Source organism: Eptatretus burgeri, chromosome 22 (assembly GCF_056783735.1).
Source record: "Eptatretus burgeri isolate ZD-2024b chromosome 22, Ebu_testis_v1, whole genome shotgun sequence".
Classification (NCBI taxonomy): domain Eukaryota; kingdom Metazoa; phylum Chordata; class Myxini; order Myxiniformes; family Myxinidae; genus Eptatretus; species Eptatretus burgeri.
The window spans coordinates 442,702-464,567 of record NC_140982.1 but is presented as its reverse complement, the minus strand read 5'-3'; the positions used below and the strand labels follow the sequence as shown (position 1 = coordinate 464,567).

General features: G+C 42.5%; 2 protein-coding genes across 2 annotated transcripts in view; one reads left to right on the top strand and one right to left on the bottom strand.

Annotated features, from left to right (window-relative positions):
• Positions 1-3,634: 3,634 nt before the first annotated feature.
• The window catches only part of LOC147007993 (uncharacterized), a 73,093-nt gene continuing 54,861 nt past the window's right edge, over positions 3,635-21,866 (bottom strand). The window contains exons 10-12 of the mRNA XM_085865886.1: positions 10,586-10,648; positions 10,211-10,351; positions 3,635-3,879 (exon numbers count right to left, since the gene is read on the bottom strand). Of these exons, the coding sequence (XP_085722012.1) occupies positions 3,869-3,879; positions 10,211-10,351; positions 10,586-10,648 (215 nt within the window). The 3' untranslated portion in view covers positions 3,635-3,868. The remainder of the gene's footprint in view (positions 3,880-10,210; positions 10,352-10,585; positions 10,649-21,866) is intronic.
• Positions 11,505-21,866, top strand: part of LOC147007992 (uncharacterized) — a 75,683-nt gene continuing 65,321 nt past the window's right edge. The window contains exon 1 of the transcript XR_015053710.1: positions 11,505-11,578. The gene's annotated coding sequence lies outside the window, so the exon portion shown is untranslated. The remainder of the gene's footprint in view (positions 11,579-21,866) is intronic.

Genomic DNA, 21,866 nt, shown 5'->3' with positions numbered 1-21,866 from the left:
AGATCCTTGTTCTGCTCTTTTCTCTTCTCATAAATTGCTTTGGATAATTTTTCGAGTTTTCGTATTGTCACAGAATCACTCCAGTTCTCCTTCATCATTCCCGTTTGTTCCGATTAACACTGTAGCAATGTCGGTGATCTTCAGCTTCCAGGTTCTCTTGACTTTCTTTTTCAGATCCTGGTATCACATTTGGTTCGTGCTTGCAAGAGTTTTCTGAGACTGGGATATTGACGTTTTTGCACATGTGTCGGTGGATTGCTCTCGATACCTTGTTGTACCTTTGTGTGTACATGTGTTCTGACATGAGGTTTTTACATCCTCAGAGAAGGTATTGGTGTTTTCTATTTCTATCTTATAGAACCTGCACCTCTTCTTATTGACTCTATGCTGCCATCTTCTTCGAGTGTCCTTGGTGTTGGGTATTTTCAGCTCCGAGAGAAAGTCCACACCCCCTTTAAAATTTTTCACTTTTTGGTGCCATCTTGCCTGGAATAAAATTGCATTAAATCAGACTCCCCCCGCCCCACTTTATCGTTACACATCGTTACCCAGAACTTCCAAATGAAAAACAAATTCTTCAAATTTCAGAAAATTAATTAAAAATACAAAACTAGAATATCTTGGTTGGATATGTGTCCAACCCCCTGAGTTAATACTTGGTGGAACACCTTTGATAGCAATTACAGGTATGAGTCTGTTGGTCGAGGTCTCTTCCAACTTTACGCACCTTGATTGGGAAATATTTCCCCATTTTTCGACACAAAACTGTTCAAGCTCAGTCAAGCTGTGTGCGGAGTGTTAATGGACAGCAATCTTACAAGTCAAGCCACAGATTTTCGATTGGATTTCTGTCGGGGCTCTGACTGGGCGACTCAAGGACATTTATCTTTTTGTTCCTCACCCACTCCAGTGTAGCTTTGGCTTTGTGCTTCGGGTCGTTGTCATTCTGAAAGGTGAACATCTGTCCAAAATTCAGCTTTCTTGCAGCGGACAGCAGGTTTTCCTCCAGGATTTTTCTGTATTTTGCTCCATCCATTTTCCCTTCAATCTTAACAAGTGCCCCAGTCCTGCTGATGACAAACATCTCCATAACATGATGCTGCCACCACCATGCTTCACAGTCGGGATGGTGTTCTTTGGTCGATGAGCTTTGTTGGGTATCTTGGTTTCGTCAGACAACAAAACTTTTTTCCACATGGCTTCGGAATCTCTGGAATAGTTTTTTGCACACCTCAAACGGGACTCAAGGTGGGCTTTTATGAGTAATGGCTTCCTTCTTGCCACCCTACCGTACAAGCCAGACTTGTTGAGTTCTTAGGATATTGTTGTCACATGTTCACATTTACCAGTCTTTGCCAGAAAAGCATGTCGCTCTTTCAAAGTTACCATGAGCCTCTTGATGGTCTCTCTGATCAGTCTCTTCATTGCTTCGTCATCCAGTTTGGAGGAACGGTCTCATCTAGACGGTCTTGGTGGTTCCATACGCCTTCCATTTCTTAATGACTGTCTTGATTGTGCTGCAAGGGATATTCAAAGCATTTGATTTTTTTTATACCCATCCCCTGATCTGTGCATTTACACAACTTTATCCCTGACGTCTTCTGAAAGCTCCTCGGTGCTCCTGGTTGAGTCTTTGCTGTGAAATTCACCACCCAGCAGTGGAAACCAACAGGAACGGCTGATTTTATTCTGAAATCATCAGAATTTCTGAAATTTGTGTAATTTATTTTTCACTTGGAAGTTGTGGGTTACAATGTGTAAATAAAGGTGTAAAAAGTCTGATTTAATTCCATAAGGCATCAAAAGGTGACAATTTTGAAAGGGGGTGTAGACTTTCTATAGACACTGTACTCTGACTCGTTCTCCATCCCAGTAAACATGACGTCTTCCAAGCCACTGTAAAGTGCTTTCTTTGTTTCTCCCCAAACTATTTCCAGATCTTTTTACAATCTTCCTGCTCTTTTGTCGTTCTCCCAGTTGACGTAATATATTTGTTGATGTATCTTTTTGTATTTTTCATTTCTCTTCTTTGCAATCGATGGCGCTGGATTTGCTGCTATTTCCATCCCGTGTGTGGCGTCTTCTACTCGTACCTGTTCCTGGAAATTATTTGCTTTGATGTATTGTTTGATGTCTCGACACAGATGATGGACGAGTAAAGGCCTTGTTTAACACAGAACAATGATAGCGTTTCTCTCCGGTGTGTAATCTTTGATGTTTTGATACAGTTGATGAATGAGTGAAGGCTTTGTCACACAAAGGACACTTGTAAGGTTTCTCTCCGGTGTGTATTCTTTGATGTGCTGATGCAGTTGAGGGATGAGCAAAGGTCTTGTTACACACAGAACACTTGTAGGGTTTCTTCCCGGTGTGCTCCCTTTGATGTGTATGTAAGTTCGATGTTTGATTAAACGCTTTGTCACACACAGAGCACTTGTAGGGTTTCTCTCCAGTGTGTATTCTTTGATGTGTATGTAAGTTCGATGTTTGATTAAACGCTTTGTGACACACAGAACACTTGTAAGGTTTCTCTCCGGTGTGTATTCTTTGATGTGCTGATGCAGTTGAGGGATGAGCAAAGGCCTTGTTGCACACAGAACACTTGAAGGGTTTATCTCCGGTGTGTATTCTTTGATGTGAATGGAAGGTCGATGTTTGATTAAACGCTTTGTCACACACAGAACACTTGTACGGTTTCTTCCCGGTGTGTATTCTTTGATGTGAATGTAAGTTCGATGTTTGATTAAACGCTTTGTTACACAGAGAACACTTGTAGGGTTTATCTCCGGTGTGTATTCTTTGATGTCTAGATGCAGATGATGAATGAGCAAAGACCTTGTCACACACAGAACAATTGTAGGGTTTCTTGTGGGTGTTTATTCTTTGATGTGTCAACAGATATGAAGAAGAAGCAAATTCCTTATGACACACACTGCACCTGTGTGACGTCTCACCTGTGCATATTTTTACACCTCCTTTTAAACACGATGAGGAGGTGAAGTCTTTGTTGGTTACAGAAAACTTGTTTGTCTTCTCACTTCTTTGTTTCTCCTGTTGCGAGACAATGATCCACCTGTCGCAGTTGTTGTTGTTTCTAGACACAACCCCAAACTTCTCACCATCTTGACACAAGGTCTCTGTCGGGTGATGATCGAAAGAAACTTCTCCGTCCACCGACGAGGAACAGTTGACACGTGAAGACGTTTCACATTTTTTCTCTGCAAAGAGACAATGGAGCAAAAACATCAATAAATCACTTTTACAACTTGAACAGCACTCGTGCAGCACATAGTCTCACCTTGCACGTTCATTCTGAACAATATTACCATTGTTAACTGTTATCTGAATCATGTATCAGATAAATAAAGTTTCAGATTTTTCGGATAAGGATTTCAGTCCAACCAGTTATGGCTGGAGTTCCACTTGAAACGTTGTAAAATCAGAGGGGCGAGATACTTTGAAGAAAGTAATTTTAAATTTGAGAACTAGTCACGAAAAAGTAATTGAAAGAAATTTAATTGTGAAATTATTTCGTAGATAGAAGATTCTCTGTATGAAAACCTTCAGAGAATAAACCGCTGGACAGGATAACTGGAAAACAGGATGTTATCGATAAGTAATAAATCAAACTCACGGAAGTTGTACAACTTGTCCAGGGAGTATAAAAAAACACTCCCTTCAAGGTGTTTCTAGTAGATTGTAGTCGATCACTGCAGCAGATTTCAGTCGATGTAGATTGTAGTCGATCACCGAGGACAACGACCGTGACACCAACATCAAAATATCGCGCTCCGCACCAAGCGGGCCCTCGGTCCATCGGGATGGGTTGCAGCGGAGAAAAAGGCAGCGGGGATGTTGTTTATTTTGGTCAACCGCACACTTTGAGTGAATTATGATATAGAGAACAAGAAAAAGAACAATCAGAGATTGCAGACCCTCGCCAGGACTTTTGTGTGGTGTTTGTGTACAGGTGTGTTTTGTAATCAATATGAGATATAATTAGAACTGCCACTTTATAACTGCTGGTTGTGATGACCGGGTACCAAGATGTCCCGCTTTGATGCAGCCCTGCTTTGATTGGACACCTGACCCTGACCCGTGACGTTTTTCGTTATTATTCAATTGAATTTAGAACGGGATTAAAATTAATTAAATTCAAATCAAATGTAAGAACAAATAGTAAGAAGAACAAATGTAAGAACAAAAGAACAAATGTAAGTCCTGTATCAGAAGGAACCCGAACAAGCGAAAAGCAAAGATGAAGTCATCAGGAGGAACCTGGATAGGATTCACATTTCAGCTGCTACTCCTCTACCCTCAAACCCATCCAGGAACATCCAAGTAGCCATATAAAAAAAACAAAAAGAAATCCCAGATTAAAAAAAATCAAATAATTCTGGCTTCCAGACCATGCATCCGATCAAGATGAAATTTTATTCACCATCAATTCAAAACATTTATTCACTATCACAACTGGATCATAATTGTGACGTTTCAGGTCGATTGATTCAGCGGTTCCAGAGAAAACATTATTTACTATTTTTCTTCAATCCAATATGGCTGCCAAACCATGTGACCTATCAATTATTCCTTCACAAACTTGTACACCACGGCTTGGGGAACATTTGTGTGAAGTTTCCCATTGATCTGTCCAGCCGTTCTGGAGAAGATGTTTTTTTTATAGGTTTTCGGGTAAATCAAATATGGCTGCCAAACCATGTCATATGTGTGAATCTTTTGTTCCTCACGAATAGGCGGTCATACGTGTAAAATTTCACCTCAATCTGTTCAGCCACTTCAGAGAAGATTTTTGAAGGTGAAAAAACACAAACAATATGGCTGTCGAATCACGTGACTGATGATGTCATCGTTTTTTTTTCTTTCTATGACACATTTTATCCTGGGATGGCCCTCAATTTTTTTTGATGTTGCATTATACAAACTAGTGCACGCCTATAGGTGCGTGACCATACGTGCGTGGCCGTACGTGCAAACAACAACAAAAAAAACTTTCAAACCGTGTGCCAGAAACAACAACCACACAGGCCGTTCCTTCGCTCTCATGTGCCCTTACGTGCGTGGCTGTACGTGCAAAAAAAAATAATAACAAGTGGTGCCAGGCACAACAAATCCCGCCCATTTAAGGCATAAAGTTATTTTGGGGATCAAATTTAAATTTGATACATCCTTAACCTGAATGTTGATCATAACGAATAGAATAAGGAATATTTTAGTCTTTGTTTGAAGTAAATCAGATCATTTTTGACGAAGTTATGAGTGAAAAACGATTTTGATCTTTTCGTGACCTTGACCTTGACCCTTGATCCAATTGGACCCAAAAGTTAATGGTGTCGTCCAAGGTTCATTGCCCACCTGTGGATTAAATTTGATAGTGTTTGCTAAAGCCGTTTTGCTGTAAAGTTGCTAACAGACAGAAAGACAAACAAACAGACAAACAAGCAGTCATAGACTGGTACTTACGAAATCGTCAACTTGACCTCTGACCTTGTCTAATAAAAGCTATCTCAAGAGAAGGTTGCGACGCAAACCAGTACTTTCTATGATGATTCTGTAACAAACCATCAAAAATCGTAACATCGACCGAAGCAAAAATCTCCATTTCTCCACGCAATTATTTAATATAATTTTATCAAAGTCAAAAAACCGTAATATTCGGCCATCCACCAACAATGTTTACATAATCCGACGGCTTTGCGAGTCAGGCATGCGACGATAACCTTTATTGGGATAAAAAATGACTCTTAAACACCATCTTTATCGAAAACACCATCAGCGCGCACATGCAAAACCTTTACTTGACTCAACGACGCGTCTGCTAGAGCGCGCTGCACCACGTGACGAGCCGTGACGCGGCGAGTGAAATATTTTTATACAATCTTAAAACAATCTCCAAAACATCCGATTTTTACCAGAATTTCGACAAGCAAGTGTTAAGCGTCCAAAGCGATCGCAAAAACCGAAGACAAAATTAAAATCGAAGTTAAAACGAACTCGTTACGTCGACCGAAGCAAAAATACTCCATTTCTCCACATGAATTTACGGAATTATGTTTGACCTCACTGTGACCTTGACCTTAGACCGATTTTGACCAAAATCTAATCAGCGCTAGCCATCACCCTCCTGAATCACGTGGTGTAATTTGACATTGGTAGCTTCTTCGGTTCTCGAGTTATCGTGCCTACAAACAAACACAAACACACACACAAACAAACACACAAACAGAGGACAGAAGTCCTCAATATACTTACGAAATCTTTAGATTTCGTAACAAGCCGGTAGGTGACGAGGGATTCGCGAGGATCGAAGCGCTGGATACGATGCTTTTCATTCTGACCGATCCACCGACGAAGATTCATTGCCAAGACGTATTGGTTCACATACAATTGTTCCTCTGCCTGGCAAGATTTTTCCTATTGCGTATTTTGCCAACTGGCACTCCTCATAAAAAATGACGGTAAATAGACACCCTATTTTTGAAGGACTACCATTTAAAAATAATCGGTTTGCTTGTTTGTGCTGTGGAGCCTCGCATTGCAGACACACACACACACACACACACACACACACACACACACACACACACACACACACACACACACACGCATACACACACACACACACGGAAAACCTGATAAGCTTCTCTCAATGCTCTTGTTTGACCACACCTGAGCCACAATATTTTCATAAGCTCCGCCCACTTTCCTACGCCACGCCCACTTTCCTATGCCACTCCCACTTTTCATCAACCACGTCCACTTTCCCTAAGCTCCGCCCACTTTCCTAAGCCCCTCATAAAAAATGACGGTAAATAGACACCCGATTTTTGAAGGACTACCATTTGACAAATAAAACCTAAATCAAAAATCGCCTCGATAAAATTTTCTACATATACCTCCAAGTGAGGTTTTAATTCCAAAGTCTCCTTTGTCCAGATTCAAAACTGAAGGACAAGTATTGAAAATACTGTACGCGGTTTTACGGCCGCTGCACAGCAACGGGTGGTTGCTAGGCAACGAAATTCAAACGCGCACATTCCCAGTATATATTCCACATGTTGGCAAAGTTTCATCGAAATTGGTTCGCTGGTTCGTGCTGTCGAGAAACAGCGGTCACACACACACACACACACACACACACACACACACACACACACACACACACACACACACACACACACACACACACACACACACACACAGAAAACCCGACAATAAGGGATATCTAGCATATTATGCGAATCCAACAAACCGGACGATTACAATATCACGCTCCCTCCCTCCGGGAGGGGGCGGGTTAATAATAAAAAACCTTCAAACCGCGAGCCAGAAACGACAACCACACAGGCCGTTCCTTCACTCTCGCGACAACCACACTTCCTCACACAGAGTTAATTAAAATCAAGTTTACCTCCCAGTTTTTGCTTGTCATGACATTCGCTGCCATGTAACCGGCATGGCCCGTGACGTCATCGTCGGCCGGACGCGCACTGGCCGACGCAGCCACGCCTACGCAGCAACGTGTCTTGTCATTGGTTGGTAAATAAATGGCCGCAGCAACGTGTCATGTCATTGGTTGGTAAATGAATGGCCATAACTTGGGAAGCACTTGTCCGATTAATATCAAACGTTGAAAAGGCACATACTCAGGTCCCCAGCAATATACCTGGCAAGTTTCAATTAGATCGTACCAGTGGTTGTCGAGAAACAGCGGTCACAGATACACACACACACACATATTGCTGGAATTATAGATAGATGCAATTATGACGTCATAACGAAGGCACCTATGACGTCATTTTTAAAAATCACGCTTATTTCCCATTACGAATACTTGCTGTGTGACAAGTTTCAATTATTTCCTGAGTAAGGTTTCAGAGAGCGGTCCAAAGTTTTCCCAACATGGCTACCACACCACGTGACCTATGACGTCATAATCATCACGAAAATATTCTTCACGAGCAGTCGCACCTGCAGTGAAAATTTCCTCTCAATTCGACAAGCGGTTCCGGAGAAAAAAACCCATAAAAACACAAAAAAATACTGGGTTTGTACTCGCACAGTGTCGGCACGAAGAGCAAAATACAAATCCCTGCCACCTCCAGTCGAAAGTCGGGCCTGGTCAGCTGGTTCGTGAAAGACTTACAAAAGGATGCACAAGGAACTTTGATGCAGAAGGAGGTCGTTCGGCCCATAAAGCCTGTCATACAGCAACACCACATGAACAAGAACAGAACTCGGTGGAGCGCGTACCTCCGCCATGCTCAACAGTTTACGTTTTGTATCCCACTGATGGGTCGGATCGGGATACAGACCTGAACCAAAATCGAATCGGCTTGTTCTTGTCACCTGCAGAACTCATCCACCGAGTTTTGTCACAACTCGTCCACAACCTTTTGAGATAACATGCTCACAGACAAACGGACAGGGGTGGAAACGTAACCTCTGTCCACCTTCAGTGACGGAGGTAACGAGAGCGTTCACAGAATACGATATCCCATGCAGTGTTCAAATATATTTATATATATATATATATATTTACGTAAAATTTAATAAATCAATGATTTTAAAGATCGTTTTTAAAAATCCAGGAGTTTACTGACATCACCACATAATATTGGTAGAATCTCCTTCACCCTGACACTGTCCCTCTCACCTGCCACGCCTTCTCGTGCGATACATCGATATACAGCTCGGTTCTGGGAAGTATTTTGAAGGAGAGATTTGTGTTCTGAAGTGTTGAAGTATATAATTAAATTTAAATAAAAGCTTAAAGAGGTTTAAAGTGGAATAAATAAATTAATTCCGGGTTTTCCCGCCCTTTTCCCCAGTCTCTTGCATCACCCCATCGAACACAAAACATGAATTATTATTATTAATTCCTGTTGTTACAAACATATGAATTGTGTGATTTCACCAGATCGGGTTTCGGACCAGTATAACGTGTTTAATTGTGCTGTGTGTGAAAGTTATTTGTACTGGGGTGAAGGAATTGTTTTGTACTTTGGTTAAAGAATCGTTTTACCTGTTGAAAGTCTGGACGGGTCACAATGACACCAAGCAAGGCTGAAATGGCCAGAGCAGTGACCACAACACGAGATAAGAGACACCGACGATGCTGCCGAATCGGACTCAGCAATGGCAACAAAACGAGATAAGAGACACTGACAGCAGCTGCATTGGTCTTGGCAACGATGAACAACTCTTAATGTTAGAGGCACCGACAGCGTGGAAGATATAAAATACCGACGGTTTGGATGAGGAGACAGGAGAGAGGAATAATGTAAGAGATGGAACGGAGGAGACAAAGGGGAGAAAGGCTTTCCCCTGAGCTGCTCAATTTAATGTGGAGCAAGAAAGGCACATTCTCTGAATTTCATGTGACAAAGTTAATTTTAAAACTGACTCAAACAGTAAAGGAGGAATCGGGAGTCCACTGTATGCCGAGCCTGGGATGCTTTCGTGACCCCATTCGCTGACTACAAAGAACCAACTTCACCCCGCTGTACGTTGGTCGCTCCAATCTCCTGGTCGGTATACTCGCCAAATCTACTTCCCTGCTGTTGTCTTGGAGATCACTTTAAAGCAGGCATCTCCTCGCTGGCCTTATCGTTAAGGCAGCCTGCCCGTACCTCCACTCTCTCCTCACCTGCTTCCAGTCACGCATTGTCCTTCATGGCTCGGAGAACCCCAATTAAACCTCTCTCTGAGACAGCTTGACCTGTGAGCTAGAATTCTTCTCCATTCCTCGGGTGTTACAAAGCTTTCAAATTAATTAAAAGTGAAAATCTGAAATGTCTTGCGTCCATAAGTATTCAGCCCCTTTGCTATGACACTCCAGATTGAGCTCAGGTGCATCCAATTTCCTTCAATCATCCTTGAGATGTCTCCACAACTTGATTACAGTCCACCTGTGGCCAATTCAATTGATTGGACATTATTTAGAAAGAAACACACCCTTCTATTGTTTGTACAAAGTTGACAGTGCATGTCAGAGCAGAAATTCCTGCTCCATTGGGGACACCGGGCTTACGGTCGGGGGTCAAAAAGGCCACCGAGCAGTGGTTTCGGTGGTGAATGTTCGGAAGGAAACATCATCAGGTTTTAACTTCCTGTTCCATGATAAATACCGGACAAACTCACGTCCTGGTGCCTCACAGGGTTCGGGGGTCGGTTCAATCAATGAGCGTACCTTCACCCGCAGGTACAGGTGAGTCACTCGTCTCATCAGCCAGAAGTTCCTCGGGCAGGTGGAACATCCCACCGTCGACCTCGAAATGATGAGGCCATTGTGTGCCGGTGCAGGGGTCCCACGAACAGAGTAAACGTTCATCTGAGTTGGTGTAAACGAGGGTAAAGAGGAATCGAATGATGACGTCATGACGTATAACTCGGATGGGATTCCCATTTTAACAATTAATTACCAAACTCCATGGGGATTTGTACCTTGAGGGGAATAACAAGGACCCGGTATACTGTTGTTGCATTCACTCTGCAGAATAATATTATTATTAATATATTATTGTTAGTAAAACGATAACATGAGGAATGAGTTTGTGGTTCAAACCTTCATATCGAGGGAACGAATCACGGACGAACTCGGACTCGATCTTCCCTTTCACCGCAGAATCTGAAACACAAAACAATCCATTAAATATATAATAAACTTACAGGGACCACAAGACGTCGGTTAGGAGTGACGTCACGTACCGGGTCCGGACTCCTCATCCTCGGGTGAACCGACCATGGACCCCCTTCACCTCGTCGAGTCACGTGATCAGGAGCCTTGATTAGTCACGCTTTTTCACCGGCAGATTCGCCATCAATCACGTGATCAAGGGTCTTGATGAGTCACGATTTCTCGGCGGCAGATTCGCCACCAATCACGTGCGACCAAAGAGCGTCACAGCTCGATCTGGTTTGTCATTATTCTTAAATAAATAAATTTGATAAGAACACACATTGATGTAATCCGTGCTGGCAGGATGGCATCGAGGAAGCCCGGGTTCGAATCCCGACCAGGCTATAAACCGCCATCCTGGTGTTTTACAGGCTGTCCCTCGGATGGATGTTAAGCCGGCCGTCCTGCGTCTGTGGACCTTAAAGAGCCCCCACGGTGTCTATCGCGAAGGTCTGGCCGACCGGTTCGTGAAAGACCGGCGTGGTCATCTGTTCGTTGCCGTGCGTGTACCGGTGGTTTGTGAGTGCGTGGTGAACTGCTGGTCTCAACGGACAAGAATCACTTAAATTTATCCCACGTGGTCCACATGATTGGTGAAGCAGAAGAAGAAGAAGAAGAAGCCACTTTCCGTTTTTTTTCTTTTTTTCCCAACAAAAGATTTCGGGTCCCACGAAGTCAAAAAGTGTGAAAACCCGTGAATGTGTTTAATTAAAATGTATATAAACGATACAGTTTGATTAAGTTTGAAATCGATACCGTTTTACAGGAAAGTTAATTATAGATGAAGAAGAAGAAGAAGATTAAAGCGAAGAAGAAGAAGAGTGCGTCCACCGCCATTTTGAACTCACGGTGTGGTGTTCTCCTTCCCACGTCATCGTGGTTTTGTGGAACGATGTTCCTTTGATTTCGTCGACATTTTAATGCATGTTTGGTCGAGGAGACGATTAACAACATGTTTTCCCTTTGGTTTGACACGTACATGTGTGTAAATATCGCGTTTTATTTAATTCAAGTTTAATAAGGCTTGAGGCCTTTATTTTCTCTCACGTATTTTCTGTCAGGATTTATGGACGAACATACATATTAATATGGAATAGGCATAGCCTGGAAGCGAACGTTGAATTCTTCTTATATTCGATGCTGCAATTTCCGGTGACTTCGGCCGGGATTCGGGATCAGCGATCAAATAATATAAATCACGATTAAAAATTATTTTTTGAAGATGCGGGAGATATCTTTATAATAAAATTAGACTTAAAACTGCGAGAGTATTTATTCTCCAGTTTTGTTTTTAATTTTTTAGTCATGAAGGTGTGATTGGGTATACTATAGATCAAATTAATTATTTGTGCATTTCTATAACCGTGATAACACTACTGCATATTACCTCAACATTACCTTCACAACAACAACTACACCGCCTAGAACAGGACCTCATCTGAAAAAATAAATATTACCTCAACATTACCTTCACAACAACTACACCGCCTAGAACAGGACCTCATCTGAAAAAATAAATATGACCTCAACATTACCTTCACAACAACAACTACACCGCCTAGAACAGTATCTCATCTGAAAAAATAAATATTACGTCAACATTACCTTCACACCGACAACTACACCGCGTAGAAGAGGATCTCATCTGAAAAAATAAATATTACCTCAACATTACCTTCACAACAACAACTACACCGCCGAGAACAGAACCTCATCTGAAAAAATAAATATTACCTCAACATTACCATCACAACAACAACTATACCGCCTCGAACAGGATCTCATCTGAAAAAAAAAAATTACCTCAACATTATACCTCAACATTACCTTCACAACAACAACAACACCGCCGAGAACAGGATGTCATCGAAAAAAATTAATATTACCTCAACATTACCTTCACAATCTCAACTACACCGCCTAGAACAGGATCTCATCTGAAAAAAAAATCCTCAACATTATACCTCAACATTACCTTCACAACTACAACTACACCGCCGAGAACAGGATCTCATTGAAAAAAATTAATATTACCTCAACATTATACCTCAACATTACCTTCACAATGACAACTACACCGCCTAGAACAGGATCTCATCTGAAAAAAAAATCCTCAACATTATACCTCAACATGACCTTCACAACGACAACTACACTGCCGAGAACAGGATCTCATCTGAAAAAATTAATATTTCCTCAACATTCCCTTCACAACAACGACACCGCCTAGAACAGGATCTCATCTGAAAAAATTAATATTTCCTCAACATTCCCTTCACAACAACTATACCGCCGAGAACAGGATCTCATCGAAAAAAATAAATATTACCTCAACATTACCTTCACGACAACTACACCGCCGAGAACAGAATCTCATCTTAAAAAATTAATATCACCTCAACATTATACCTCAACATTACCTTGACAACAACAACTACACCACCTAGAACAGGATCTCATCTAAAAAAATTAATATTACCTCAACATCATACCTCAACATTACCTTCACAACGACAACTACACCACCGAGAACAGGATCTCATCTAAAAAAATAAATATTACCTCAACATTGTACCTCAACATTACCTTCACAACAACTACACCGCCGAGAACAGGATCTCATCTTAAAAAATTAATATCACCTCAACATTATACCTCAACATTACCTTCACAACAACAACTACACCACCTAGAACAGGATCTCATCTAAAAAAATTAATATTACCTCAACATCATACCTCAACATTACCTTCACAACGACAACTACACTGCCGAGAACAGGATCTCATCTGAAAAAATTAATATTTCCTCAACATTCCCTTCACAACAACTATACCGCCTAGAACAGGATCTCATCGAAAAAAATAAATATTACCTCAACATTACCTTCACGACAACTACACCGCCGAGAACAGAATCTCATCTGAAAAAATAAATATTACCTCAACATTACCATCACAACAACAACTACACCGCCTCGAACAGGATCTCATCTGAAAAAAAAAATTTCTGCAACATCAGCTTCACAACGACAACTACACCACCGAGAACAGGATCTCATCTAAAAAAATAAATATTACCTCAACATTATACCTCAACATTACCTTCACAACAACAATGACACCGCCTAGAACAGGATCTCATCTAAAAAAATAAATATTACCTCAACATTATACCTCAACATTACCTTCACAACGACAACTACACCGCCGAGAACAGGATCTCATCTGCAAAAATAAATATTACCTCAACATTACCTGCACAACAACAATTGCACCGCCTGGAACAGGATCTCATCTGAAAAAAAAAAATCCTCAACATTACCTTCACAACGACAACTACACCGCCTAGAACAGGATCTCATCTAAAAAAACAAGACACGGTGCTTTGACGTCAAGAATGACGTCACAATTAATGTTTACTTATTTATTTTTTTTTTTTTTTTTGCATGATTGACTGTCCGCTCTGATTGAAACTTGCCAGGAATATTTCTGTGGACCCGCGGATGTGCCTTTTCAAGGTTTGGTATTAATCCGACGAGCGGTTCCCAAGTTACGACCATTTATCTGTCGACCAATATCTGCGAGAGAGGGGGACGGGAGAGGGGGGGAAGAGAGTGGGGGCGAGAGAGAGGGGCGAGAGAGGAGGGGGGAGAGAGGAAGGGCGAGACTAGGGGGGAGAGAGGGGGCAAGAGGGCGGGGGATGAGAGTGAGGAGGGCGAGAGAGGGGGCGAGAGAGGGCTGCACATACTGGCACTCACCTACGGGCACGCACCTACGGGCCCGCCCCTACGGGCCTGTACTAGTCTCAATAAAGGGCTCATGGTGCCGAGACAGATCCATCTCAATACAGGGCTCATGGTGCCGAGAATGAGATCCATTTCAACACAGGGCTCATGTTGCAAAGACCCAGATCCATCTCAATACAGGGTTCATGGTGCCAAGACTGAGATCCATCTCAAGACGGGGCTCATGGTGCCAAGACCGAGATCCATCTCAATGCAGGGCTCATGTTGCCAAGACCGAGATCCATCTCAATGCAGGGCTCATGGTGCCAAGACCGAGATCCATCTCAATGCAGGGCTCATGGTGCCAAGACTGAGATCCATTTCAATGCAGGACTCATGGTGCGGAGACGAAGATCCATCTCAATGCAGGGCTCATCGTGCCAAGACGGAGATCCATCTCAATACAGGGCTCATGGTGTGGAGACAAAGATCCATCTCAATACAGGGCTCATGGTGCCAAGACCCAGATCCATCTCAATACAGGGCTCATGGTGCCAAGACCCAGATCCATCTCAATACAGGGCTCATGGTGCCAAGACCGAGATCCATCTTAAGACAGGGCTCATGGTGCCGAGACTGAGATCCATCTCAATGCAGGGCTCATTGTGCCGAGACCGAAATCCATGTCACTGCCGGGCTTGTGGTGCTGAGACCGAAATCCATCTCAATGCAAAGCTCGTGGTGCTGAGACTGAGATCCATCTCAATGCAAAGCTCATCGTGCCGAGACTGCGATCCATCTCAATACAGGGCTCATGGTGCCAAGACTGAGACACATCTCAATGCAGGGCTCATGGCGCCAAGACCGAGACCCATCTCAGTGCAGGGCTCATGGAGCTGAGACTCCATCTTCAAGATGTTATCTCACCCTGAGCACCCCCGTGAGGCTTCATTTTTCTGTTTTTTATTTTGTTTTTGAATGTTTGGGGGGGGTAAGTAGGGGAAGGGGGGAAGGGTTAAGGCCACGGTGAGGATAAGGGGTAAAATGCTATCCACTTGGTTCTTGAGGGCGGTGTTCTTAACCGCACTGGAGAACCAAGAAGGGAGAGGACCATTCCCGAGCCTTCATGCAAAAGTGGGGAAAAGGTTCAATCACCGAAGGGTGGGAGCACGTATACAGTTTTGACAAAAAGGTCGTGACTGTTCGCAACTCGATTGAGCACCTAAACTTCACGCTTTATATTCCGTAAATGCGGACGTCGTTGGAGACACCTCCCTGGGTGTCCCACCGTTTGTGTTTCTTTGTCTCTCTCTCGACTCTCGTCTTCCCTCCGTTCAGCGTCCCATCGAGCTCACGTGTGTTTCCTTGAGTAATCCTCCGAAAGTTAACATTCGAAGAACTTTCCTTTAATCACCTTCAAACAGCCTCAAAAGAAGTTAAAATCACAACTCAAATAAGCAAGTTTAATACCTCGAAGGTATTCTAACCTCGTTCCTTCCTCTCGATCAAACAACCTCCGTTTACAAATGTTATTCCGTCGTTTTAAACGACGACACAGTTCAAAGTTAATCATTCAAACGTTTATTAGCGACACCAGTAATCGATTTAGACTCATTAAAAAACACAATGAGCGAAGGGGCATGGCTTAGCGGTTTCTAGGTAACCCACGCGTCGTGGACCACAAGTGGACCCGCGGGAGGGACACAGCGTTCCCGGGTTTTCAATCTGTAAGTTACTATCCGTGGCGGTTTTCGTCATCGCATCTTTGTTCAAACGTGGAAAATAAAATTGTGTGACTTGTAACTGTTGAAAATATTTGAATAATGTCCATTGTTATTGGTTATCAGGGGGTGCCGCTGAATTGGGGGGTTATCAGGGGGCTGAATGAGCTCCTGTGTCCCATTTCATTGTGTATCCTTTTTGTGTAAAACAAAGCACGTTGTGTACGGTGGTGTGTGTGTGTGTGTGTAACTGAAAATGTGGTGATATTAGGGTGGTGGAGTTACCTTTCAGCTGACGAGTCCGGGTTCGATTCCCAAACTGTCTGATTCTGACGATAAACTGTCTGATTGGTGTTTCACAGGATCAGCATGACCACAATTAATGTATCGGGATGTTTTTATCTTTGTAAATTCTCGATGTAAATGTGTACCGTGTAGCGCCCCCTATTGGTGGGAGAAGGTATTACAAGTCTTCACCATTTACAGTGCAGTGTTCCTGTCCCCACGTTTTCCAGTGCTGGGAGATGTTTGTGATCATCAACAGGAGATGTGTTTTTTTGCTTCATGCACGTAACCCTGGTTATTGCTTTTTTTGCCAATATAAAGTTGTCTGTTGCCCATACACCGCCCAAATAAAGTGATGTGTCAAAGAACGTGTTGCACGCTTGGAAAAAGATCGCCCGTCGGACGGGTACTCTGCTGTGTGGATAATTCATTAAATCCAGGGTGTGTTTCATTCCCAATGAGTTTGCTGTCGCTTGCCAAGCGACACATTCTAATTATCAACCATTTCGATCGAGTGCTTGCTTGAGTGCTTAAGCCTCTTGGCGAACGCTCTCAAAACTGATTGGTGATGGCACAAACCTCCGGATATAAAATAGTTGGAAAGTTCGTCTTTCTTCTGCCCCTTGCTGTATTCGGCAATACAAACGGGTCTACGTTGCCTCGAAACCTGAATCTATCTATAATTCCTGCAATCTCTGTGTGTCTGTATGTTTGTCTGCGACCGCCGTTTCTCGACAACCACTGGTCCGATCGAGTTGAAACTTGCCAGGAATATTGCCGGGCACCTGAGGATGTGCCTTTTCAAAGTTTGATATTATTCGGACAAGCGGTTCCCAAGTTCCGGCCATTTATCTGTCAACCAATGACAGGACACGGTGCTATGACATCACGAATGACGTCACAATGCTGATTTTTTTAAATATGATGTCACAATTGACGCTGGGACCTGAGTATGTGCCTTTTCAAAGTTTGATATCGTTCCTCTTCATCCGTTTCTGCTGCTTCCCAAGTGATGGCCATTTATGATACGGTTGTTCCGATATAATTGAAACAATGCCCCAATCCAGTTTTTGTTTTTTTTGCACGTACGGGCCCGCACTAGTATTTTCAATACAAATCTTTTTTTTATTAATAACTACTTATTTTACCCAAAGTGCAGTGTGTGTTTGACAGCATTTCTCATTTATTTTTAAAACGCATCGAAACGTCGTGATCAAACCAAAAACGGAACGATATTTTCTGACCGTTGTCCCGGAAAGGGAACGATATTTTCTCACCGTTGTCAGGGAAACCCACCTCTTCTCGACGAGATTTTCAAATCTCGTGAAGTGTATGCGTAAATAAGCCGTTTTTCCCCGACAATAAATGCATTTGAAAAGATGAAGCACACCTCCCACACAGAATCCAGTCCATGCAAGTGCTGAAAAGTGTGGGGCCAGAACACACTCCTGACAATCTCCAGTGACAACTGGAAATAAGTCAGAGATGGTACCATCACATGTCACAGCACTTTCAGTCCCAGAGTGGAGTTCAGATCGGTCAGTTTTGGTTGCCCCCACAAAGACAAAGAATCCTCCAGACGACATCCCGATTCACTGAATCAAATGCTTAACAGAGATCAACAAAGGCTGCAAGCAGCCCCTGCCAAAACTCTCGTCTGCATTCGGTGGGAACCCGTCGAGCAAGGATACGTTCAATCATTGACCTCTTTGGTGTTAAGCCTGACTGCTCTGGACGCTGGTGCTCAAGCAGATGGTGACGAACTCTATAAAGAATTATCCGAACAAAGACCTTTCCCGGCACTGAGAGCAGAGTCACTCCTCAGTCGTTGCAGTCTTGGCGACCGCCCTTCCCTTTCCAGAGAGGGATGACATGGCCCCTCTTCCAGTCAGTTGGTATGATGCCTGTGTTACAGACAGAGAACAGAACTGCATACAACGACACGAGTACAGCTTTTCCACCAGCCTTGAAAAGTTCAGCATGGATGCCACAGATTCCAGGAGCTTTACCCCATTTCAACCAGTTCACCGCAGCCCGTGTTTGCACAAACGAAGGTTGACCACAGTTAAATGGAGGGTCAGCAACAGTGATGGGAACACACCTGACGTCCAACTCGACAGCTGGTGGATCAGCCTGGTCCAACAGCTCAAAGTAACCGGCCCAGAAGGCCTTCACTTCGGACTCCTCTGTCAAGAGCCTACCACCCTCTGCTCTTACTGCAGTACACCGAGGGATAGGCTCAGATGAAGGCAATGCGCGAATTCCCCTGTAAGAAGGACGAGAATCACTTGATCACAGCTGATGCTCTACCCCCTCACAGATTCCTCGCAGTTACGACAAGTAGACAAGGGTACAGGTAAGATTTAATAAATAATAAACAAGGATACAGGTGAGATATAATAATAATTAAGTGTACAGGTGAGATATAATAATAATTAAGGGAACAGGTGAGATATAATAATAATTAAGTGTGCAGGTGAGATATAATAATAATTAAGTGTACAGGTGAGATATAATAATAATTAAGGGAACAGGTGAGATATAATAATAATTAAGTGTGCAGGTGAGATAGAATAATAATTAAGTGTGCAGGTGAGATATCGATCTATAATTCCAGCAATCTGTGTGTGTGTGTCTGTCTGTCTGTTTGTTAGTCTGCGACCACCGTTTCTCGACGACCGCCGGTCCGAACTATTTGAAACTTGCCAGGAATATTTCCGGGGCCCCGCAGATGTGCCTTTTCAAGGTTTGATGTCAATCGGACGAGCGGCTCCCAAGTTACGGCCATTTTATTGCTTTTTTTCAGTGTTGAAAAGGTGGATATATGGCAGCTGAAGTGTCGTTCCACCTTATCACCTTATCATGCCATTTTTTCTCAGAATAATGATAACAGCATCATAATAATAGCAAAATAAATATTACCTCAACATTACCTCACAACAACTACACCGCCTAGAACAGGATCTCATCAAAAAAATAAATACCAGAAGCGAACGTAGAATTCTTCTTGCATTCGCTTCTGACTTTACCTATAACTTGTTCACAAATGTATACGCAATTTCCGGTTACTTCGGCCTGGATTCGGGATCAGCGATCAAATAACGTAAATCACGATAAAAAAAATTTTTTGATGATGCGGGAGATATCTTTATTAAAATCAGTGGAGGAAATATGCACCATGTCTGATATTATTTGGGTCTTTCATGTCTCCGACGATGCCTTTATCTCCCGGCATGCATCATTCCCCATGACAAAAACCGGAAACAACAAAAAAAAAACCAGAAGCAAAAAAAAAAACGGAAGCAAAAGGGTCATAGCAAACGACACGGATTCCAAATTGCCATGGTGTTGTTGTTTCCTATTCTCTCATGTGCACGCGTTAAGTAATATTCACAAGATAGAAATAAAACCCAATCGTGTTTATACACCGCACAGCGTTTAAAAACAACTGGAAGCAAAAAGGTCATAGCTGACGACACGGATTCCAAATCGTCAGGGGTATTGTGTTGTTGTTTCCTATTCTCTCATGTGCACGCTTTAAGCATGAAGCTCACTGCGTTCGCTATTAAGTACGTGTGTCGTCAGGACCCCGTCCTTTTGTCTCGTGGGAGAGTCGAATATGTGCGTTGTGATGTTTTTTTGTACTTAAAAGTGAATTTATTTATTATGATTATTATTTTTAATTAGGATTGTGTAAGTTTCGGAAAAGGAAAGGTTGAAGTATAATCGTGGAGGTGTACGGTGAACTTGGAACGATAAACGCAGAGTGAAGCTGATGGGTCGATGAAAAGTACCAGGAAGAGGGTAGATGGAGACACGTGGTTTCAGGTGTTTGGTGAGGAAGGATACAAGAGAAATTATTTTTTTTTTTGATGGATATTTGAAGATTAGGTGAGATTAGAGAATGGGAGGTTGTACGAAGAAATCGTGGAGGTAATGGTGAGAGTGGGTCAGCTCAACTCGAAGATAGATGGTGTGCTTGCAGAAGGAGGAGGAAGAAAAAGAAGGATCGGTACTCGTTGGTATGGGGAAAGAAAGGGTTGTTGTTGTTTTTTGTTAATTTTTTGGATATAAGACAAGAAAGACAGTGTGTTGTTGATAGGGATAGATGGCGGGTGTTGGGAAAAGTGGAGAAAATAGGAATTGATGGAAATAGGGAGAGAATACAAATAAAACGATCGTACACCGAGAGGGGAAGGATGGGTAGGCCTTAAGTGGCCTGATAAGACAAGGTCGACGAAAACTCACAAAATAGGATAATTTTTAAAACAAAACTGAACTAAGAACACACAGTGAACATGTAGGTGAGAAAATAAACAGTTAAAACGTGACAAATAACGACCGGAAACTTAACTTTGAGAAAGTCGGCAGAGACCCCTGAGAGAAGCTGCCGTCGCTCCAAACCCAGAACCGGAAGTCAAACGATTGAATTCAATTTGAGAACCATTCACGGGAAAATAAATGAAAGAAATTTCATCGTGAAATTATAACATAGATAGAAGACGCTCTGTTGGAAAACCTCAAGAGAATAAACCGCTGGACAGAATAACTTGAAAACAGGATGTTGTCGTTAAATAATAAATCAAACTCACGGAAGTTGTGCAACTCGTCCGGGAGTTAAAAAAAACACACTCCCATGTGGGTGTTTCAAGTAGATTGAAGGAGATCACTGCAGATTTTCGTCGATGTAGATTGTAGATCACCGAGAACGACGACCGCGACACAAAAATTGAAATATCGCACTCCGTAGCAAGCCGGCCCCGGTCACTGTAATCGACACCTGGATTGGTCACGACGGCTCCGTGCGTGAAGCCACCGGAAGTGCACTGTCTGCAATCTTGTCTCCCCCAAAAGAGGCGAACTGACACGCAACGTTGAACCGGGCCCGGCCAATTTTGCAAAATATATTTCAACTTCTGTCGAATATTTTAATGGATTTTGAAGTAAATTACTGTTCCTATTACTCAATCGAATTCCGGAAAATTCCCTTTGAGCTCCTTGGCAATTGCAAGGAGGCGATCAATGCATATTATGAGGCCCGACACAGGGTTGGATCGGAAAACAAACATCGGCGTAACATCCAACTTTCATTAGGCTCCAGGTCACTTCATCAATTACAAAACAAAACTAAAGTGTTTTTTTTAATGTTATTTAAAATATGTTTTGTTATTTTAGGCAATTTTATGTTATTCTATGTTTCTTAATGTTTTTAGGATTTTTTTAAGTTTCAAATTTCGTTCGTTTTTTAAGGGATTAAATTTTTGTTATTTTTTTTTGCTGTTTTTAGTGTTTTTTAAGCTTAGGTTTTCCTCGAAATTTTTTGTAGCAGGGGAGGGCAAAAATGGTGGGGGGCGGGGTGAATTTTTGGTTCAACATAAGTGGGAGGGTCAAAACTTTTAATGTACAAAAGAGAGTGCAGGGGAAATTTTTTTTT